The sequence below is a fragment of the Gymnoscopelus microlampas genome, assembly GCF_963454915.1.
Source record: "Gymnoscopelus microlampas genome assembly, chromosome: 16".
NCBI classification, from domain to species: domain Eukaryota; kingdom Metazoa; phylum Chordata; class Actinopteri; order Myctophiformes; family Myctophidae; genus Gymnoscopelus; species Gymnoscopelus microlampas.
Window position 1 is genome coordinate 34826244 of NC_139953.1, and position 21022 is coordinate 34847265.

Genomic DNA, 21022 nt, shown 5'->3' on the forward strand with positions numbered 1-21022 from the left:
AAAAAATATCGTTTTTGAAATTTTTTTTTTTTTTTTTTTTTTTTACAATCATAATAATCAGGCATGCAAACGGCCCCGAAGTGAAAAGAGTGACAACATGTTTTTTTTTCGGGTCAGGTGTCATACTATTTGGATTCAAAATGGCTATTGTAGCTGAAAAGCTACAAGTTTGCATGTCTGAATAATGCAAAAACAGAATTATTTGTTTGCATTTTCTTTTTTTCTCCTCCATATATTTTCATAATAAAAAAAGTGCGTATCATATCGTATCGAAATCGTATCGAAGTTGTGAGCCAAATATCGTATCGTATCGTTTCGTGAAATTAGTGTATCGGCACACCCCTAATTAAAATGTATCTATAGGTCTATTAGGTCAGATTTACGAGTTGTTTTTGCCTAATAGACCTATAATAGAATATACATTTTAATGATCATATGTCGACTATAAATAATTATTATTCATCGATTGTATTTTGGTTCACTTATATTTTGGTCGGATTGCGTTCACACAAGTGACATGAACTCTGGTGCACTTAGAAGCAAATTGAGATCCACATTTGGCAGTTAGAGTCCCAAAAACAGCCCCAGTAGAGCAACAGTCTTATACAATCTTACACTATTTTGTTTATTTTTTGTAGGCCCTGCTAGAAGGAGCGAACCTCATGGATGTCACAGATGTTCAAGAAGCCTGCTGTGACTACATGAAGCGTCACATGAATATAAACAACTGCATAGCGATTCACCGCTTGGCTGACAAATACTCGTTGGAGAAGTTGGAGAAGTGCAGTGTGGATTTCATTCTGGAACATTTCAGCGTCCTCTACGAACAGGTTAGTGATTGAGGGATACGTACATGTGCCAAGTTATTACCAGTTGTCTGTTGTTTGCTTTTTCTCCAATACATTTTTGTTTGATTAATATTACTTTGTGTCTGGGTAGTTCAGTTTGTAGAGCAGTGGTTCCCAAACTTTTTAGCTCAAGACCCAAAAGAGAAATTAGCCGTTTGCCCGGGACCCAAACTGCTCACAATGCGTAACACTACTTCTTAAACGTTTAAAAAAATGTATTTATGGAAATTAGATTTATTTTATTTTATCTATAAAATACTTTTGACAAATATTTTAATTGTTTTTAATTGATGAAAAGTTGTGGCTTTTTTTTGTTTAAACTTTTGAAATATATATATATATATATATATATATATATATATATATATATATATATATATATATATATATATATATATATATATATAATATTTGTATAATATTGTATTTTTTATATTTTAATAAAAAAAAATATATTTAGGAAATGAAAAAAAGACCGCAAGGTTCTGGGTTCAAACCTGGACACCACTAACACAGCATATGAGTAGCACGTAGGTGTGGCGCTCCACGTCATCTCCTAGGGCATTGAGCCAATAACAACTATAAGCCACTCTGGCCAGAGAGACTTTTGAGGAATATTCTTTTCTTCAGGATGTATGGGATCAGGGTCTATCAGCTAATATACTGTATTTATTTCTACCAATAGGAGGAGTTCCTCTCACTCTCTGTGGATGAACTGACAGAGATCCTTGCCAGTGACCATCTCAATGTGCCATATGAGGACATGGTGTTTGAAGCTGCTATGCTGTGGTTAAACAAGCACCCTGTCGGTGGGCAGACCTTTTACAAGGTCAGTCATTTCTCAGTGGGTCACCTGATTTCCTAGAAAGACCGTGGACAATTTAAAGCAGTGTGACTAGAGTTCTAAAAACCCGACTAATTACCATCATTTTAGTTTAAAAGTAATGCATGTTAATTTTCTCAGCAGGTAATGCTGTAACTTAACGGATTACTTTTATAATTACAGTAATCCTGTGTAATGTAACAAGTTACTTTTAAAAGTAACGTTACCCTTGTGATCAAGATGTATCAGACAGATTTGACTGCCTTCCAAAGTTTGCGGGCGCTGAGTAGGCAATCTGGCCTGGCGAAGAGCTGTGCTCAGAGGACATGGATTAATCCAGTAATAGAAGGATCAACTGATTATCAATATAATTGTCATTTGCAGTCCTAGTTTATTACTGTCTAATGTTCAGTTCAACTACATGCGTGACATACGGTATCTACATGGTACTTGCTTTGAGTATGCATGGATATTGCATAGCGGTGAGCGTGTCTTGATTATTTTGAGTAAAGCTCTATAATCTGATTGTAGAATCATTACTATAGTGTTTGTTTGTTCAGTAACATTGATCAGCTCTGTAATAATCAGAAAATACATTTTCAGGTGGGTTGACAATTTAATTCCATCAGGAAATAGAACGTGTTCATCAGGTTAAATGTTATACTGTTACAATTCCAACTTTTCGGCTCATTTTTAGTTTAATCATTTCCCGTTTTAGCTCAATTTAGCCTGTATCCTGTAGGAGTTCTCTCTCCTAATTGGATGAAATTGGTATCCCAACCTGAAAATAATTTTCTGTTTACCAAAGAGCAGGAGAAGGGGGGGTTACTGAACTAACACTCTATAGCAGGGGTCTTCAACGTTTTGATTAAGCAGGGACCCCCACTACATAATGTATATAATTGTGTTGCAGATTAAACTTTTTTTATGCAGATTTCATAGATCGCTTCATAGACTTGTTTGACAGTACTATCAGTGTTGTCAAAGTTATTTTTTAATACACATTAACATGAATCACATTAATATAAAAGATAATGAGTAAACAGACTTTAAAAAAAACAAAAAACACTCAAAACATAATAAACTTGACCTTGTCTGTTCGTTTTTCCCTTTACACCAAATCTTAGCCATAAATACAGTAGCAGATTTACAAGTTCACAGCGTGTCGCTCTGCGACGCGTCCCCAGAATAGGGAGGCTAGGGTTCAAGTGGTTAATGTATAAAAAATAAAAGATCACAGAAACATTTGGTGGCCCCCCTGTTGTAACTCTGAGGACGCCTGCTGTATACTGTATAGCAATGCGTACTATCAGAGTATAGAGCTATTAACACTTATTTGAACAAAAATAAAATATAACTTACAACCCCTTTAAGGTGTTGGAGCATGTCCGGCTGGCTTTCATCAGTGCCTCCTGCCTCCCACATGTGAGAGCGTCTCTGGGTGAGGTGGAATCCAAGGAATGCCAGAGGCTCATCTTTGAGGCCAAGGAGCACAGCTTACGCCGCATGCCCACAGGTACAGTGCCCTGCCACACTTTGGAACTGATGGTGTAAAACAAATGCATCAAGGAGTTTGTAGTTGGGTTCTCCAGTGCCGACACAAATCCCTCCAATTAGCAAACATACCTGCTAGTGATGCGTGGGACAGGTTTTTTCATAAACCGCCCCGCCCCAACCCGTACTGCAAAACGATATATAAATCAACAACCCGGCCCGTCCCGCAACCTGCAAAAACTAAAAGCAGCCTACCGACCGGCTTTTCAACACACTATACGCCAAGTCCATCCATTCACGCACTTTTGAGATAGAGAGACGATAACTGTGTTTTGAAATCATAAACCGTCCGCGGGACCTACGGGTCAGCCCGCACATCACTAATACCTGCCAATAATCCTTAAACAGGGCTCCCTCTTAAAAGAGATGTATCTCAATGGGACTTTACCTGTATAAATAAAAATAAGATAAATGCGTATTATGTTTTCTTCGCCTTGGCATTTGGGGATTTTTCAACGGTTAATTTGTTATTTAGGTTTCATAATAGTTAATGCCTATCCCATGTTGATGTTTTTGTCTAATGTCTTTCCATATGGGCTTGAGATTTGCCAGGGCAGCAGCTGTTACTTTTTTGTGAAATTATGGCGAGGACCTCCTGTCTGGATCCTTCATGGATAATACGGTTGTTATACACCGTGTCAAGTGCTTGTCCAATGCCCATTGACTTTCATATCAGAGCTTTTGCCGTTTTTCATCAACTTTGTTTCTTCCGCAATGATTTCATTCCATAGCTAGCCTAATGTCATCTGCAAAAGGGAGGTTGGTGATTGTTGTGCCTCCTATGCTGACAGATCCGTCATGGTCTGCCAGGGCATCCGTCATTAATATGCGGTCCAGAAAGATGTTAAAGAGAAAAGGGGAGAGAAGGCATCCACTCCAATTGTTGTCCTGAACCAGTCTCTGATGGCTCCGTTGAGGAGAACTGAACTAGTAGTTCTGTCGTACAGGTGTTGAATGACTCTGACATGGTTTAGGCTGATGATGTAATTCCTCATGGTCGCCCACAGCACAGCATACCATACCCGGTGAAAGGCTTTCTTGAAGTCCACAAACACGTGGTAGAGGTGTTGTTGATGCTGCAGGTATCTCTCACAGATGCTTCTCAGATTGAATATGTGTTCTTTGGTGCTCCGCCCTGCCCTAACTCCAGCCTGTTCTTCAGCAATGATCAGTTCAGCTTGAGGTTTTAACCTATTCAGCATTATTTTCACAAGGGCTTTGCTGGGGTGGCTGATTCGTCTGATTCTGCGGTAGTTTTGGCTCAGTTGAAGATTGCCTTGAAATAACAATTACAAAACAAAATGTAGGAAACGAAAAATAAAGGCATATTTACTTGTGACCCATAAAAATGGGCCTGTGACCCAAGAATGGGTCCCGATCCATTATTTGGGAAACGCTGATATAGGCCTCTCACCACAGATTTCATGTGTTACACTTTGTATACAATTTTCTCCTGGATTAATTCAGGGACTGGTAATTCTTCATAACATTTGACATGCTCACACATTGCTCTACTGACTACCCGGTCTCATGCACATGCCTGGTTCTGTGTTTATCTTCTTTTCCACCGTACAGGCTTTCATGAAATGCTCCTGATGGTGAGGTTTGGTACCCTTGACAGCTTTGATCCCAGGACCAATCAATGGAAGCTTCTGTCACGTCTGCCCATCAAACTTTCAAGTGTTAATTTTGTTCTGGTTGGTTCAGGTGAGGAGGAGTACCATCATATCAACTGGAGTAGAGGATAGAGATATACCGATACCATTTTCTCCTTCCCGATACCGATCCCCATATCTTGCAGATTGGTCGATACCGAGTACCTATCCAATACCATTGTGTAATAAAAAAGAAAATCTAGGACAGTGGTTCTCAAAGTGGGATCCAGGGACGCTCAGGGTTCTTTGAGGGGGTTCCAAATGGACCAATGTGTACACTCTCAGAGTTAAAAAAAATCCATTATTAATAGTTAAAGTGCAGCTCCAAGTTGTTAAAATGATTATGTAAATTGTACAGTAAGAATCTAAAATAGTAGTGCAACATCAATTCATCACTGTTAATGAAATCTCACTATGATAAATTACATGGTATCGAAATGGCATAGACTTCCAGCATTTTAGGCAGTATTAGCAGCTTTTCAGATACTGATACCAGTATCGGAAACTCCGGTAGAGGACAGTCAACTTAGGACCTGTAATGGATACTAACACGCTACTACTTTAACTATCAAGTCATAACTTCTTTTAATTCTGCTCTCATCATAGGCTCTACATTGTATGTGGCCGGAGGCAGTTCAGTCGTTAAGGATATGTGGCGCTATGACCTGTCCCATGACTCATGGTTTAACACGGCTCCCATGAATGAGGAACGACAATATTTCAGTAAGACTGTTAAATTAGTATAAATTTTAACTTCGTCTTAGAATAGCTGCTATGGGTTGTTGCATTGGTTCTGCATATGGCCAAGATCCTCAGTTCTAATGGCTTTTATTTCTTTTCTTGCACATGGTCCATAGGACTGGTGATGCTGGACGGCTATGTGTTTGCAATGGGGGGTCAAGGGGTATGGACTGGGTCTGTGAGTGTGAAGCCAGTGGAGCGCTACAACCCAAGCACCAACACCTGGCACCTCATGGAGTCTGTCGGCAGGCCAGATTGTAACTTCTCCGCTGCGGTCGCACTAGACGGATTGATATATGCTATTGGTATGGAACAGATTTATATACCTGCAGGTTCAGCCTGCTGAGTTTCATGAGGTTGTTTTTTATGTAATACATAATGGTTTACTGAAAATGTTATTATTCCATATTCATCCTCCTCCTCCCGTTGACAGTAAATAATGTTTTGTCATATTTCCTCCTGGTCCCTTGGTCGCGCCGTCATGGAGGATGGTTCTATCGCAGCCTCCAAAAGGCATGTGTACACGTATGACCCTAAAACATCTGTATGGACAGAAGTCGCCCCTAGGCAGATAGAAGATCGTGAAGATCTCAATGCAGCTCCAGTTGCCTGTACTCTCAATGGAAAGATCTACGTTATAGGTATCATACCTGTTCTTAATAGCTCTTAGTTCCATAAGAGACTCAATAGACTTCAATTTCACTGTAGTTTGGGCACATAATGGAGCCCACTAACAGTCACTGTCCTGTTAATTCCTGTTTATGTATAGGTGTTTTGGATCAGGTGGAGAGTTATAACCCAAACACTGACCAGTGGACCATGTGTGCCCCCAAGAAAAATGGACCCTTCAAAGCTCGTGTGGCTGTGATAGATGGAACAATCTATGCAATGGGAGCGACGGTCTGGAAATGCAGGTAGGTAGATGCCATGGTGACATGTTGTGTGACTCAGCAGTGTTACTTATTTTCTTGAAATATGTAATTTTTTGTCTATGCCAGACGGCTGAAGGCCGTGGATGGGCAACCCGGGCAGGCGGAGACCTGCACTCCAATGTTTTATTTTGGGATGTTTAGGTTTTATTTTTACTATATATATAATTTCCTGTATTTTTGTTTTTATTAATTTTTTGAATTTTTTGGGGGGCTTTTCTGCCTTTATTGATAGGAAAGTAGGCTGACAGGAAATGGGGAGAGAAATGGAGGGGTGACACACAGCAAAGGTCGTCGGGATCGGGAGTCGAACCCGCGACACGCTGGATTACCAGCGTATGTGGTATGCGCCTAGACCGCTAGGCCAGTGGGCGCCCCATTCCTGTATTTTTTTAAGAAACATTTTGTATACAAATAATTTACAGAACAAGTCTGGAAAACGGTGCCTGCTTGTTCAAACCAGACATTTCTCTTATGGTTTTTGGTCTCTCTTCATGTAGGATGCTCATGGTTGTTGGTCTCTCTCTCCATGTAGGACGCTCACATTTCTCTCATGGTTGTTGGTCTCGCTCCATGTAGGATGCTCATGGTTGTTGGTCTCTCTTCATATAGGATGCTCACATTTCTCTCATGGTTGTTGGTCTCTCTCCATGTAGGATGGTCGGTTGCTTTGAAAAGTACAACGACCAGTCAGACACTTGGGAAATTGTCGGTCAGATCCCCACCTTCTATAACGACTGTGTGTCTCTCAGGATGAAGGATGGACATCCACACTTGCGCACTAAGATGTGTCTAGAATCAGAAGAAGAATCAGAAGAAGAATCAGAAGAAGAATCAGAAGAAGAATCAGAAGAAGAATCAGAAGAACTTTTTCTTCTGATCAGAAGAATCAGAGGAAGAATCAGAGGAAGAATCAGAGGAAGAATCAGGGGAAGAATCAGAAGAAGAATGATATTGTATAAGTAACTAAATAACTAAAAATATATGATTGAAACGCATCACTCAATATTGAACATGTTTAGAACTTTATCGTTCATGTGTGGATGCTCACATCGTTATAGTTATCATTTAGCATATTTATAGAACGTTATCATTAGATTTGTAATTCTTTATTTGGACAGCTGCAATCTGTAACTTTAATGCCCTATCCAAGATTGAAACCCAGGTAACCCGCCCCAAGTGCTGATAATGTTTACCACTGAGCTAATGGAGCACACCTACTTACTCAGGGAATTTTGATCTTCAGGAAGTGCCACTTGACAACCAGCAGATGTCCTATCATACCAGAGGACCTAAACGTCGAAGAGCAGGGAGACTATGGGACGAAAATCGTTATTATAGTTTTAAAAAAACACACAATAATCCTATCGTGGAGATTTTAATTTATAGTGAGATTGTCCTCCGTCACACACTAGGTAGGGTTAATTAGCTTTTGTTGAGGTGCAAATTCAGTAAATTCCACTTAAACCCTCTATACTTTATAAAACGGAGCTGTAAAGAGAGCATTTCGTACGCTCTTATTTCACTCTGCACAAATCGATTTGCCAAAAATAGCAGATCTACCAGCTCACAATGCGTTGCAGTGCAACACTTTGTGAGCTTGTAGATAGGCTATTTTTGGCGAACGTTCCCCCCAGAATAGGGATGCTGGATGTTCAAGTGGTTAACAAAAGTGCCATTTTAAGTTTTAAGTATATTTTGATAATCGCGATAATAGTTTTGTTGGTTATATTGTATTGACAGGAAAACATTTTTTAAATATATTTGTACATCTGAAAACCTCAGTGTGGACATTCCATTTCTTTTGCAGTATCTTTGTACAATCGTTGTTCGGTTCTATGTATTGAGCTGAACAAATACAACTGATTGCAATACCTAATTGCAATACCTAGTTGTTACTTTACCTGTAGTTTGCTGCCACCAACATGACTTATAGATTGGCATTTTTTCCAATGAGTCTCTTGACCTTCAGTGAGTTGGACTCACTGCTGTACACTATATAGAGTAGAACACAAGCCATGAATTGAGCATCCCAGAACAAAACAATTGGTGGATGTTCAAATGTATTTTAATCTTCACAATATTATGACTCGGCAATATCATTATGTTAACGTGTGTGCTTAAACTGTCACAAAAGGCTTGTTTCATGAAATCCACAACTGCATAATCACAGTGTCTAATGGGAAAATTATCATTTGAAAACATGTTTATGCAACCAGGAGATGCCGTAGATCCATGTATCTGCCATTATATTCTTATCCCCGCCAGGAGGCTGCAACAGCCGAAGGCGAGGGATTGTTTTCTCCACTGTGTGTCTGTCTGTGAACAGCTAAAAGTTAGTGTTTTGTTAACTCTTTTTTTTATTTTTACGTTTGATGACTTTTCTTATATATTGCATTATTCGATACTTTCACATAAACTTCAAGTTAGATAATCTTGACTTTAGAAAACGAACCCTACTGTAGCAAATCAATCAATAAAATCAAACTAAACTATAGCAAATCAAACAAACTAACTAATTCAAACTACAGTCCATTGAACTACACTAAACCTGAGCTGCTGCTCGGTCCAACATTGAGCTATAGTTTAAGGCAGAACAGTAAAACATTGGGATATTTCAGCTTGACAGTTGATGATTGGTCTTGTGGTCCTCTTACCGTTGAGCCTCCCTGACCGGTTCAGCGCCGGGTTCATGACCGTTCTCCAGCAGAGCTGTGGTCCACTGTGCAACACTGGCTGAACCCACTGAACTGGAATGAGAGTGGAGTGGAGCAGTGGTGGAAAAAGTACTAAAATTTTGTACTTAAGTAAAAGTATCAATACTGTAATGTAGAAATACTCCATTACAAGTAAAAGTCCGGAATTCAAAATGTACTTGAGTAAAAGTACCGAAGGTAGAAGTACTCATTATGCAGAATGCTCACAACGAGTCGCAACGCGTTGTGAGCTTGTACAGTAGATCTAAAAATATTTTCAAATAGCCGAAATCAAAATTGTACTTAAATACAATACTTCAGTAAATGTACTCAGTTACTTTCCACCACTGGAGTGGAGGACAGTTGATCTGGTACATAGTACATACTGATTGACTAACCAGTGGTTCTCAACCTTTTTTGAGCTCTGGAGACCACTTGCATATTTCGATCAATCCTCAAGGAACACCTCGCAGCATATTTAGTATACAGTAGAGGCCTTAATTATATACCATGGACCACTAACCAGTGGTCAGTGGATCACTAGTTGAGAAACGGTGAACTAAACTAAAACAAACGTAAACTAAAGCCAAGTCAAGGCATGCAGCAGTGAAACCCAGGGTGCTTTGCATAAAACAAATAAGCAGAATGCAAACATAAACATAAACCTAACTATAAATACAGTAGGATCAGCTGCCCCCACTGCCACCCCTGATGAACTGTACCCGTTCAAAAGTAACAGTCGCACCAAAAGCCACAGTGACCCGAAGACAATTGCCTGTCTTTTCCCTTTACACATTGAGGGGGGGGGGGTCTTCAGAGAGAGAGAGAGAGAGAGAGAGAGAGAGAGAGAGAAAAAGTTATTTGCTTGTGTATACAGTATATAACTATTTCTAACATCAAATGCACAATTTTCTTGGTTTCTGTTTCTAAGTGGCAATGTGACAGGCTCAGCTCTGTTTACACATTACTTTGTTTCCTTTTAATTTTACATACTTTTCTTAGTTTTATGTCACACTTGCTTTGGCAAAGAAAACGTGGGTTTTAAAGGGAGAGAGAGAGAGAGAGACTCCATTACATCTCAGAGGAAAATATTGTACTTTTTCTCCACTATAATTATGAGAAAACTTTAGTTACTTTGTAGATTTTGATTATTATTACCGTACAAAACACACTAACCACTTCAGCCGTATATATTTCGCCCTTTTGAAAATAGCAGATCTGCAAGCTCACAATGCGTCAGATCGGCTATTTTCAAAAGATCTTTTTACACATTTTGAACTTGTGAAATGGGACAGTCTGCACAATGAGCACTTTTACTTTTGGTATACTTTGATGCTGATACTTTTGTACTTTTACTTAAGTACATTTTGAATACGGGTTACATGTACATGTACATGTGAGTACTTCTTCCACCACTGGAGGGAGGGAGGAGGGCTGAGAGAGGCTGGGAGGTCTGGTGTCATGGCGGCCAGTGGCTGGACCTCGCCGGCGTCCTGGCAGTCGTGGTGTCTTTAGAAAAAACAATCTGTTTGTTTTGGGATATCAAGCTTCTGCTTTTCCAAGGAGGCCCAGAGTGCACGCGGTCACCATTGTGTTCCCAAACCTCTGAGTTCAGTTCATCATCCGATTCAGTGGCTATTTGCATTGTTGGCGAGCACGTCGGGGAGTGTACGCAACAACTGCTGAGAGAACAAAAAGGCTGTGATTTTCTAACACTAAACATGTCTATTGAGTTGTATCTGTTTACCACTGTGGATGTGCTGTGCAGAAGGTGAGGCGTATGCCGTGTAGGGTGACCAGACGTCCCGGTTTGTCCGGGATTGTCCCGAGTCCCAACAAATATCTCTAAAACACTAATATGTCCTGATTGTCAACATTCACTTCACTCATCGCTGTTTTCAGTGGTTGCATAGACGTTTATCATGTTCTGTCAATGTAAACATGCTCACCTAACCAATCGGAAAACATGAACAAATGCATTGCTGGTCTGAATTCAATGCTGAGGCTGATTTTTGTCAATCAGTCGTTGCCTGTATGCAACCCCTATGGTGCATACAGCACATACATGTGCGCATGAATGAATGGCCGTGCACGACTTGACTTAAGGGTCCTGGTTTGAGGGGCTGAATATTTGGTCACCCTACATAATGCATTAATTTCAAGCATTTAGGGAAAGAGAGTATTTTCTGGTCGCTTGGTGAGTGCAAGGGGAGAGGGAGCCGTTAGGGGCCAAGTGTCTTGCTTAGGGACACTTCGACGCGTACACTGAGCGAGCCGAGGCTTGGACCGGTGACCCTCTGATTCCCGGTCACTCCCTCCACTCGCAGACGGCCGCCAGATGTATCCTGAGTCATGTGCATCGAATGAAAAGTTTAGGGTTCAGCGACTTGCCCAAGGACACTTAAACAGGACCCTGCAGATCTGCAGTGGGACTGAACCTACAGTATACTGTAGTGTGTTACGTTTACATAGTAAATTAAAAAGTAATAACTTTTTGTATAGTTGTATATTGCAATAATAGCGTGTGGTTGTCACAAAATCCCAAGACGCAGCTGGACTTGTTTGGCATACATTATGTGGCGTGCATGTGAAGCTAGAGTATGAGTGATACTTTAGGTTTATTTGTGAAAGAGGTAGGCTGTGTAAACACCAGTTATTTTGGCATGAAGAAGGGCCCTACTTTCCATTCACAGAATGAGCTTGATGGCCACTCTCTCGCCCACTTAACATAGCACAGAGTAATTACATAACCACATGTAATCATTGCAGTGGAACAACATGACCCTGGACAATGTTGTACGTTGGTCAACTATGGAAGTGGAAGGAGGCCATTTTGGATTTTGTACACAATGTTCTTTATGTAATATGTCATAGTTGGTTTATTCTGTACATGTCGTGTGTACAAGTAATCATGTTTTATGCTTCTGTGATTCAGAGTGGTTGTGGGTGTATTTTTTCCAAGGTGAACTTTCTTATTTTGCCAGGAAAGCCTTAATTTAGTTTTATTGTTGCGTGTGACTGTTTTATTCTGGATGCATCATTTCACCAGGCTCCAGTGTTTTACAGCCACCCACAAAGCTTTAACCACATGAACCCCATCGTCCCTATCTCAGAATGTCATAATGAGCGCACGTTCGGCGAAAATAGGCAAATATTCTGTGAAACTAGCCGATCTGCAAGCGGTGAACTGACCATTAGGTTAGAGATGTGCATTGTGCATGGCCTGGCCATGTAGTCGTGGGTGTACAAGGAGTAGAGAAGTGGGCTCAGAACACATCCCTGAGGGGCTATGTGTTGAGAGTCAGATGGGGAAGAGGTGTTGGAGCCCATCCTCACCACCTGGGCTGGCATTGCTCCAACCGAAGGTCCAGGATTCAGCTGCACAGGCTGGGGTTGCCAAGGTACCTGAGCTTTGTGTTAAGTCTGTAGAGATTTATGGTGTTGAATGCTGAGCTCCATATGAACAGCATTCTAACATAGGGGTTCCTCTTCTCCAGGTGGGAGAGTGCGGTCAGTGGTGTGTTATGTTGTGCTACGGTATCGTCGGTATCTGTAGATCTGTTTTGACGGTAGGTTAGCTGGTGGGGGCCCAGGGGACTCCCTCTTTCATTGGTGTGTCGCCCAGGGTGCGCCTAAACCCTAACCTTTAACTTCACAAAAACTATGCCAAAACCTAGCCTTAACCCTATACCATAACCCCACAAACACTATGCCAAAACCTAACCTTAACCTTAACCCTAACCTCACAAACACCATGCCTAACCCTAACCTTAACCCTAACCTCACAGAAATTATGCCTAAACCTAACCTCAAAACCACGTCGACCTGGGTGAAACACCGGGAAAAGAGAGAGTCCGGGGGCCCAGGGTGGGTGGCAACCTGCTACAGCTCTTCGACATGCATTTTCTCACTATGGGGGTGAGTGCTACGGGACACCAGTCATTTAGCCAGTTGCCTTGGGTTTTTGTTTCGGCACTGGGATGATTGTGGCTGCTTTGAAGCAAGAGGGGACTCTACCCTCAGAGAGGCATCTAATGTAAATCTCTGTGAATACTCCTGACAGCTGCATCACCACACATGCTCTAAACACCTGAGTCTGGAACCCGTCTGGCCCTGCTGCTTTACGTGTGTTAACCTGTTGGAAAAACCTTGCCACCACTGATTCCGCAATGTGGTGACGTCACTCTCGGTACCAGTGGAGAAAAAAGTACTGAAATGTTTTACTTAAGTAAAAGTATCAATACTGCAATGTAGAAGTACTCTGCTACAAGTGAAAGTCCGAAATTCTAAATCTACTTGAGTAAAAGTACAAAAGTATTGGTATCAAAATGTACTTAAAGTATCAAAAGTAAAAGTACTAAAAATGTTTGAAAATAGGAGATCTACAAGCTCACAACGTGACGCGTTGTGAGCTTGTAAATCGGCTATTTTGAAATAGCCTAGGTTTAAAATAGGGCTAAAGTGGTTATTGTATGTTTTATAACGTAAGTTTATATCTGCAAAGTAACTCGTAACCAAAAAAATCTAATAATTGTAGTGGAGTAAAAGTACAATATTTGCCTCTGAGATGTAGCGGAGTAGAAGTAAAAGTATAGACAATTGGAAAAACTCCAGTAAAATAAAAGTATCTCAAAATTGTTCAAAAGAAAAGTACAGTACTTGAGTAAACACACTTAGTTGCTTTACACCACTGCTCAGCACCCTATCCAGCTTTTGGTTTGCTTTTTCCACTCTCTCCGAGTCCCAGAGGGTGACTTCATGCTTGTCGCGCATGCACCAATCGAATCGATCGCTGTATCAACTACTCCCGGTGTGCTGTGGTGTGGTGTGATGTCACCCTGATCTTGCCTTCGGGGATTCGCCGTGATGACAGCTCTAGGAGGCGGGGTTGTTTTTGTTTTGATCTGTTATCTCAAATCTGGCATAGAAACGGTTTAGCTCATCAGTTCCCAACCTTTTCGGGATCAGGGCCCAAGGAATAAAATCTCAAAAGTGTTTGCGCCCCGCTCCACCCATTTGACCAAGAATGATAAATTATAATAAATCAATTGATTGTGTTCAATTGATATACGATGGTATACTTTAAGTTTTTATTTATTTATCGGTATCACAATAAAAACGAATTTTTCAAACTTTTAAAGAAAAGAATACCATGATTTTTTATGACATTTTTTTTAGATATCAATGTTATATTATAATTAAAATCTTTGCATTTTGACAATTGTTTTGGGGCCCACTTGAAATATCATCACGACTCCAACAGTGGGCCCCGGCCCACAGGATGGGATTATACTGGTTTAACTTGTCTGTAAGGAGGAGAAAACGTAGAAAGTCATGTGAGGTCATGTCATGTCCTCTTGAACTTCCTGTTCTCCATGTGGCCTCCGTGCTAATGGTAAGCCAGAGTGTTGTTGATGTGATCACACAGAGAGGCTCCTGTGTTTATTGTTGTTGCTGCTTTCCATAATGAAGAGAGCGACGGTGGAACTGGACGGTGGAAGACCACAGATTCACATCACTGCCCTCCCTCTCAATGAACTGCGACCCTGCTTCCTCTCTCTCCTTATCTGAACCCCCCCCCCCCTCCCGCACCCCACCCCCTCTCTCTCTTTCACCTCTACTCCTTCCCATATCTCAGTGGTTCTCAAAGTGGTGTTATTGATAGTTTGGAATAAAATGGACTCCTGGGGGTCTGTAACTCTGAGAGTGTGCAAAATGGAACCAAATGGACCCGTTATGGGGGTCTGTGGTCTAATGCATTGCCTTCTCCCCTCTGGTCTTCCCTCGTCCCCTCTCTCCTTTCCCTCCATTCTGCCTCCAACACACCTTCATCCCGCCTCCCCTCTTTGCCCATCATCATCCCTACCACATCTGTCCCTTCTTCTCTGCCGTCAGTCTACCCCCCCCCACCACCACTCATCTCTCTCTCCCTCTGCTCTCTTCTCTCACCGACCCTCTCCCTTCTCACCCCCTCTGTGACCCCCCCCCCTTCAATCTCCCCCTCCCACCACCAACCCTCTGAGGTACTTTAATTGCTGTGAAATTACATGGCTTCTGTTTGTGGATGAGTGCAAGCCACTTAGAGCATTCACAATGATTGTACATCGTTGCTCTGCTTGCGGCGATGCCGTGGCGGAATTTGTCAGGGGGGAGGGGGGGGGGGCTTTCCAAGATCTGCGGTGGAACATCTATGTGGTCATAACAAGCAAAGCAGCTGGGGGGGCTGCACAGATCACGGATGACGGGAGAAAGAGGATTGATGAAAGTCAGAACTATAGACAGAACATAAGTATCACCCCTTTGTTTTAACCCAAGTATCCCTATTCTGGGCATAGGTGAAAAGCCAATGTACAAGCTTGCATCGCGTCGTAACACAATGCATTGTGAGCTTTTCTTTCAATTTCTTTCGCTGAAGAGATTTGATGCAGAGGGGGGGACCCCAGTCAAGGCTTTAACCCTTTAAGACCTGAGGCCGATACAACAAATGCCTTCTAAATCAGTGGTTCTGATTACAAAATAGCAGATTTACAAGCTCGCAGCGCGGCACTAAGTGACGCGCTGTGAGCTTGTATATCTGCTATTTTTGAATAGCCAACGCGAAAATATAAAATGACAGATACTTTCCCGGTTTTAGTGATGTGTGTGGCTAAGTAGCCAAATCTATTATGATAACCCACAGAAATACTGTGGTGTCCCCATCCACAATATCAATTACATGTATCTACTTATAAAACAAAAATGTTAGGCGGACACGTTTCCGTGTCGCTGTGTCCGCATCATTGCAATGCTTAAACATCTGGGCAAGGTTTCCATCCGAACTAGCCCCATCGACTTGCATTATCAAATTAAATATTTCAAAAAGTATAAAACATTTGTGGAGGTACTTCCGTGGCCTACTGGAATTGTGCACAAGACATTTGCCTCTGATCGGTCGAGTGGTTTGCGAGATTACCTCCGGGCACAGACACACTGACAGCTAGCCTCTTGCAGAGCAACGCCATGGCCTGCAAGAGTTTTGTAATCACCTGGAGGATTCCCCATATGGGAGGCCAAGCATCTAGCAAATGTAATCACATCTGGATAGAGGAGATGACAGGCTACTGGGCTTCAGACAGGACAACAGTACTATGCTATTCTTCACCCCTGTTTGACCTCCCCTACGCCCACCCCCCCCCCAGGAAATCCGATCACAGATGCATTGTCAACTTGTACATTCACATTGGCTATTTTTGGCACACGACACCATCGTACGACGACGACGTACAAACATGGATGAATAGGCTTCAGCCTGTGCGTCTGGCCTCAGTGGAAATGTATGGCATAATGGTCATTGTCTGGGAATCAGCTTGACAGGTGCTGGTGAACTCCCCAGCCTGGTCAAATGAAAAGTAGACCACATGTCCAAAAAACAGGTAATCCCTATACCTGTTCCAGCTAAATCTCATGGTGTTGACACTCAACACTGACCTATGAAGTGACAGCTTCTCTGAGCTGCAGCCATTTAAATAACAGTTTGTTTTTCAGTGCCTTAGGGCAGGCTGATGCAACATATTACGATGATATGGTATTATTTGAATTAATGACACTGATTACACAAAATCCTGACTAAAGGGGATGGCAAAATATAGAAACGGCACAGCAGCTATGTCAGATAGCCTACACAAAGGATGTGTAGTAGACACAGAGTTTAGACAAGATGTATGGTTTTTCCACACTTAAAACATAATTTATGTTAAGCAGCAACATGTTGAAAAGTCACACAGTTGTTGTGTTGTCTGGAGCTATAAAACAGATGACACATCCAGTGTTGATCAGGGAAACATTTTGAAATTACACATCTTTTCGATGAATCTAACTTTCTCGCACGTTTCAGACTCTTCTTAAATGCCAACATGCAGTTACTTAATGGCTTTTACAATGCAGTGATTTAAAGGAACACGTCACCCATTTTCAACCTATCTTCATATAATTGGTCCTCACTAATGGTCTTATGGAGACATTTCTACTCACTCTGTGTCTAAAAGGTGAGCTGTGGACAGTTTGAAAACCTGACTACCAATGATGTCATCATTTGGGATTCCAAGCTAATGGGAACTACAGCCTTTCACTTCCTGGAAAGTTAACTGCTGAAATAGATGCCATTGATCTTGCAAAAAAAGGTTTGAAATATTTTAGAAATTACCATTGATTATGTAGTAACTGCATGCCCACAGCCCACCTCTGAGATGCAGAGCAAGTAAACAGCGTCTTATATCTTATAATATGAATATAAGTTTGAAAATGGATGAAGTGCTCCTTTAATGTTGTTATTTTAAAAAGGGTCTGAAAGGGACTGACTTTACCATGACTGAAGGCCTATAACTTGTGTCCTACAGCACCATCTAGTGGATTAACTCTGCAACAATTTGGTACTGATAAGATTTTAAATCAGGTACCTACAACCAGGGCCAGATCAAGTCCATGGGTCCCTGGGCCTGAGACTGCCACCGTGGCCCCTCAGTTTGGCCTTATGACCTTTTGACCTTTTTGATTTTTTTTGGGTGAAATCCATATCGACTTTCCTGTTTATGTTTTTTAGACATAACACAAGTGTCTTTGGTTGAGATTCTGAATTCTCAAATCCCCCTTACTCCCTCCCCATGTCCATCTTCAAATGGGACCAGTGACTCTGATTAGACCAGGGCTGAGTGTGTATGAACTTTTGACTTATTGTAGTTTGTACAAATACTTGTAAATTGCAAATACCAATATATTGTAGAAAATAAACAGCTTTTCATTTGTTTATTTCACTGACAGTTATACTATGTATCACAAATAAAATCCTCCCTAAAACTTGGCCTTGCTGCCCTTGCATTTGGTCTTTGTGCCTTCAAAGATTGACACCAAATGCCAAGGTCTATTGGATTTCAACATGAAGTTGATGATAACGATTTACCACTTCCGTAACTTAGTCCTACTTCTCTCTTTTTTTATCTTTTTGTCATCGGTTAGAGTGAACGAAAACAAGAAGTGAAATAGAAGAGGGTTTCATAAGCATGTGCTGCTGTAGCCGTACAATACTATCGGTCTGGCCCATAGGCTATCATGATGGGGCCCTTTAGTTCTTTAGTTTGTATTTAGCATGACTGATCAGCTGATGTGCTTTCACTATACTTTATTTTTATGTATAAAAATGACAAATATGGGCGCCCGCTGGCCTAGCGGTCCAGGTGCATACCTTTTTTTTTCATGGTAATCCGGTTTGACAGTGTGTCGCAGGTTTGACTTCCGATCAACGGTAAAAACACTAAATACAACAAAGAGTCACTGCATACACGTACCTGTAGATGCCAAATGTTTATTGAGGACTTAGAGAACAATAAAAAACATCAACATTTTGGAAAGCAGATGCCGCCTCCTTCAGGCTTCTGTATCTTAGTCATACTTCTCTCTTTTTAATATTTAAAAAATATATATGTTTGTCATCAGTGTCCTCCCACAGAGTGAAATAAAAACAAGTAGGATCAAAATATGAGATAGTTTCATAAGCCTGTGCAGTACAATACAGTGGTTTGCAAAACAGACTATCATGCTAGGGGTCTTTATTTTGTATTTATTTGATAGACAGACTGATCTGCTGATTGATTACTTTATGACATTTTTTATACACAGTATAACAATAACACATACCCAGGCAGATTGTTGACTCCAGTCTGCCCCTGAGTGCCTTTCAGTTGGCCCAATGTTCTTGTTGGTGTTGAATGCGTACTGTGTATTTTCTCATGTATTTTTTGCCACCTTAGGATTCAACACTGTGACACATACTGTAACTGTTTATCAATGAATACAAAATAACACTTCATAAACTGTCTACACATCGTCACAGTCTGGTAGAAACTCCATGTTTTATGGCCTGTTTTGTCATATAAAGAGTCTTGTGCAAAAGTAGTTGAAATAGACAACACATGGTGAGCTTGTAGATACACTATTTGTTAATGATTTTGAAAGTAAAAGTGGTTAAGTGTGTTTCTTTAAATATATATTTAACCAATTAATTGTTTTTTTCCATTTCCTGAAAAGTAACGGTTTTGGACAAACAAAGGTTTCCAACCGACAGTGACAATATGCAGACAGACAGATTAATAGGTCAAATGCACATACTGTAGTTTTCTTCTGGTGAGTGTGGGTGCATGCCCCCAGTACTCAGTTAGGGCAGAAGAAGCAGAAGGAATCTGGAGGGATCGATGGGGATGTGGATAAAGTCTTAAACATCAACATGTCGACAGGTAGCAGAGGTGGGATTTTGTCTCCTTCTCCTCAATTGCACCTCTGCAGAGCCTCCTGCATCTTCTCCTGCACATCCTCCATCTTCTCGGCCCATTCCTCCTTCAGGCCTTCTTCATCATCTCCAATGATGGCAGCGTAGCCCATGAAGGCGATGAGGCCGATGCAGAAGAGGTACGTGAGACGGGTGCAGAGACGCTCCATGGCGGGGCGGTCGCCCTGCGAGTGCTTGAGGTACACTTCCAGGATTGGTTGGCTGAAGAGTTTACGTTTGCCTACCACACCCTCGTAGAGGGAGTGCAAGTTCTGGTCGCCGAGGTCGTTGCTGTAGCTCGCCTCAAAGTTGATCTTCTTGCGCTCCCGGTGCTCGGGCTGTGCCTCCACCATCTCCATGAACTTCCGGAATTGGTTCTGCAGGTTCCCCTCCACGTTGGAGTACTGGCCATCTACGGTTTCCTTCTTGATCTGCAACAAGGCGCCGCGGTTCTGCTGGGACAGCTCGTCCAGGGCACGGTTGACCGTGCCGAACTCGCGCTTCAGCGTGCGGATGTCTTCGTCGTCCACGTGGTGCAGCACCACCCGGATAAGAGAGCCAGCCAAACCGAAAATAGGGTTCACCACGGCTGCTGCGGAAGAGATGGTGGCCACACATTCCAGTACTTTTACCAGGCCCTGCTTCAGCTTGGCCCTATCATCATCAATGATCTCCTCTGACATGGTGGCACTAAGTCACTACGCAGCGATGTCAATATGGATGTATAAAAATTATTCTTTTGAAGATCACAAAGAAGTCTTTTGTTTTCAGAATAAGTAAGGGTTTGGTCCCGGACAAGATGATGCCTTTTAAGTGTCTCTTCACCTCCCTCTCCAAAGTCCAAATCTCGATAGACTCTTCTTCTTCCCACCAATCCCTGCTCGGAAACGAATTCAGCGACGCTTAAGCCATAATATTTCTTGACTATAATATGTGTGTGTGCCCGTTGCACCACAGTTTCCAAATGACAGCCACAAAGTGCAGAAGGTGCACACCTTTGTGGATGTGAGTGGGCTGGGGTGACTCCAGCAGAGGCTGCAGTGTGGCACTGTGCAGGAAGCACCACAGTGTAATAACATACTGACGTTGATTTGATCTAGCATTAGTCTTCTTCTCTCCCTCACCACAGATACTGCATCTGCACCGGATGTTACAGACACACAAAAATAGGTGTGAAGAGAAGTCACAACCTAAACCATGAAACGCTGCCTAAGCCATAACTGAATAAATCACTTGTACATGCATATACCGTACTTTACTTCCACAGATATATGGAAGTAGGCCTACTTTACTTGCAAATGTGCGAGTAAAGTTTGCTGATATAGATATTGGACAGTGCAGTATGTGTAAATATATTTACTTACACACACACACACACACACACACACACACACACACACACACACACACACACACACACACACACACACACACACACACACACACACACACACACACACAGACACACACACAGACACA

The 21022-nt window shown here is 41.7% G+C and overlaps 1 protein-coding gene across 1 annotated transcript in view; it reads right to left on the reverse strand.

Moving 5' to 3' along the window:
* LOC311063657 (protein rapunzel-like) overlaps positions 1-20520 on the reverse strand; it is a 68238-nt gene extending 47718 nt beyond the window's left edge. The window contains exon 1 of the mRNA XM_084083187.1: positions 19212-20520. Within this exon, the coding sequence (XP_083939313.1) occupies positions 19543-20226 (684 nt within the window). The 5' untranslated portion in view covers positions 20227-20520 and the 3' untranslated portion in view covers positions 19212-19542. The remainder of the gene's footprint in view (positions 1-19211) is intronic.
* Between the last annotated feature and the right edge of the window lie 502 nt (positions 20521-21022).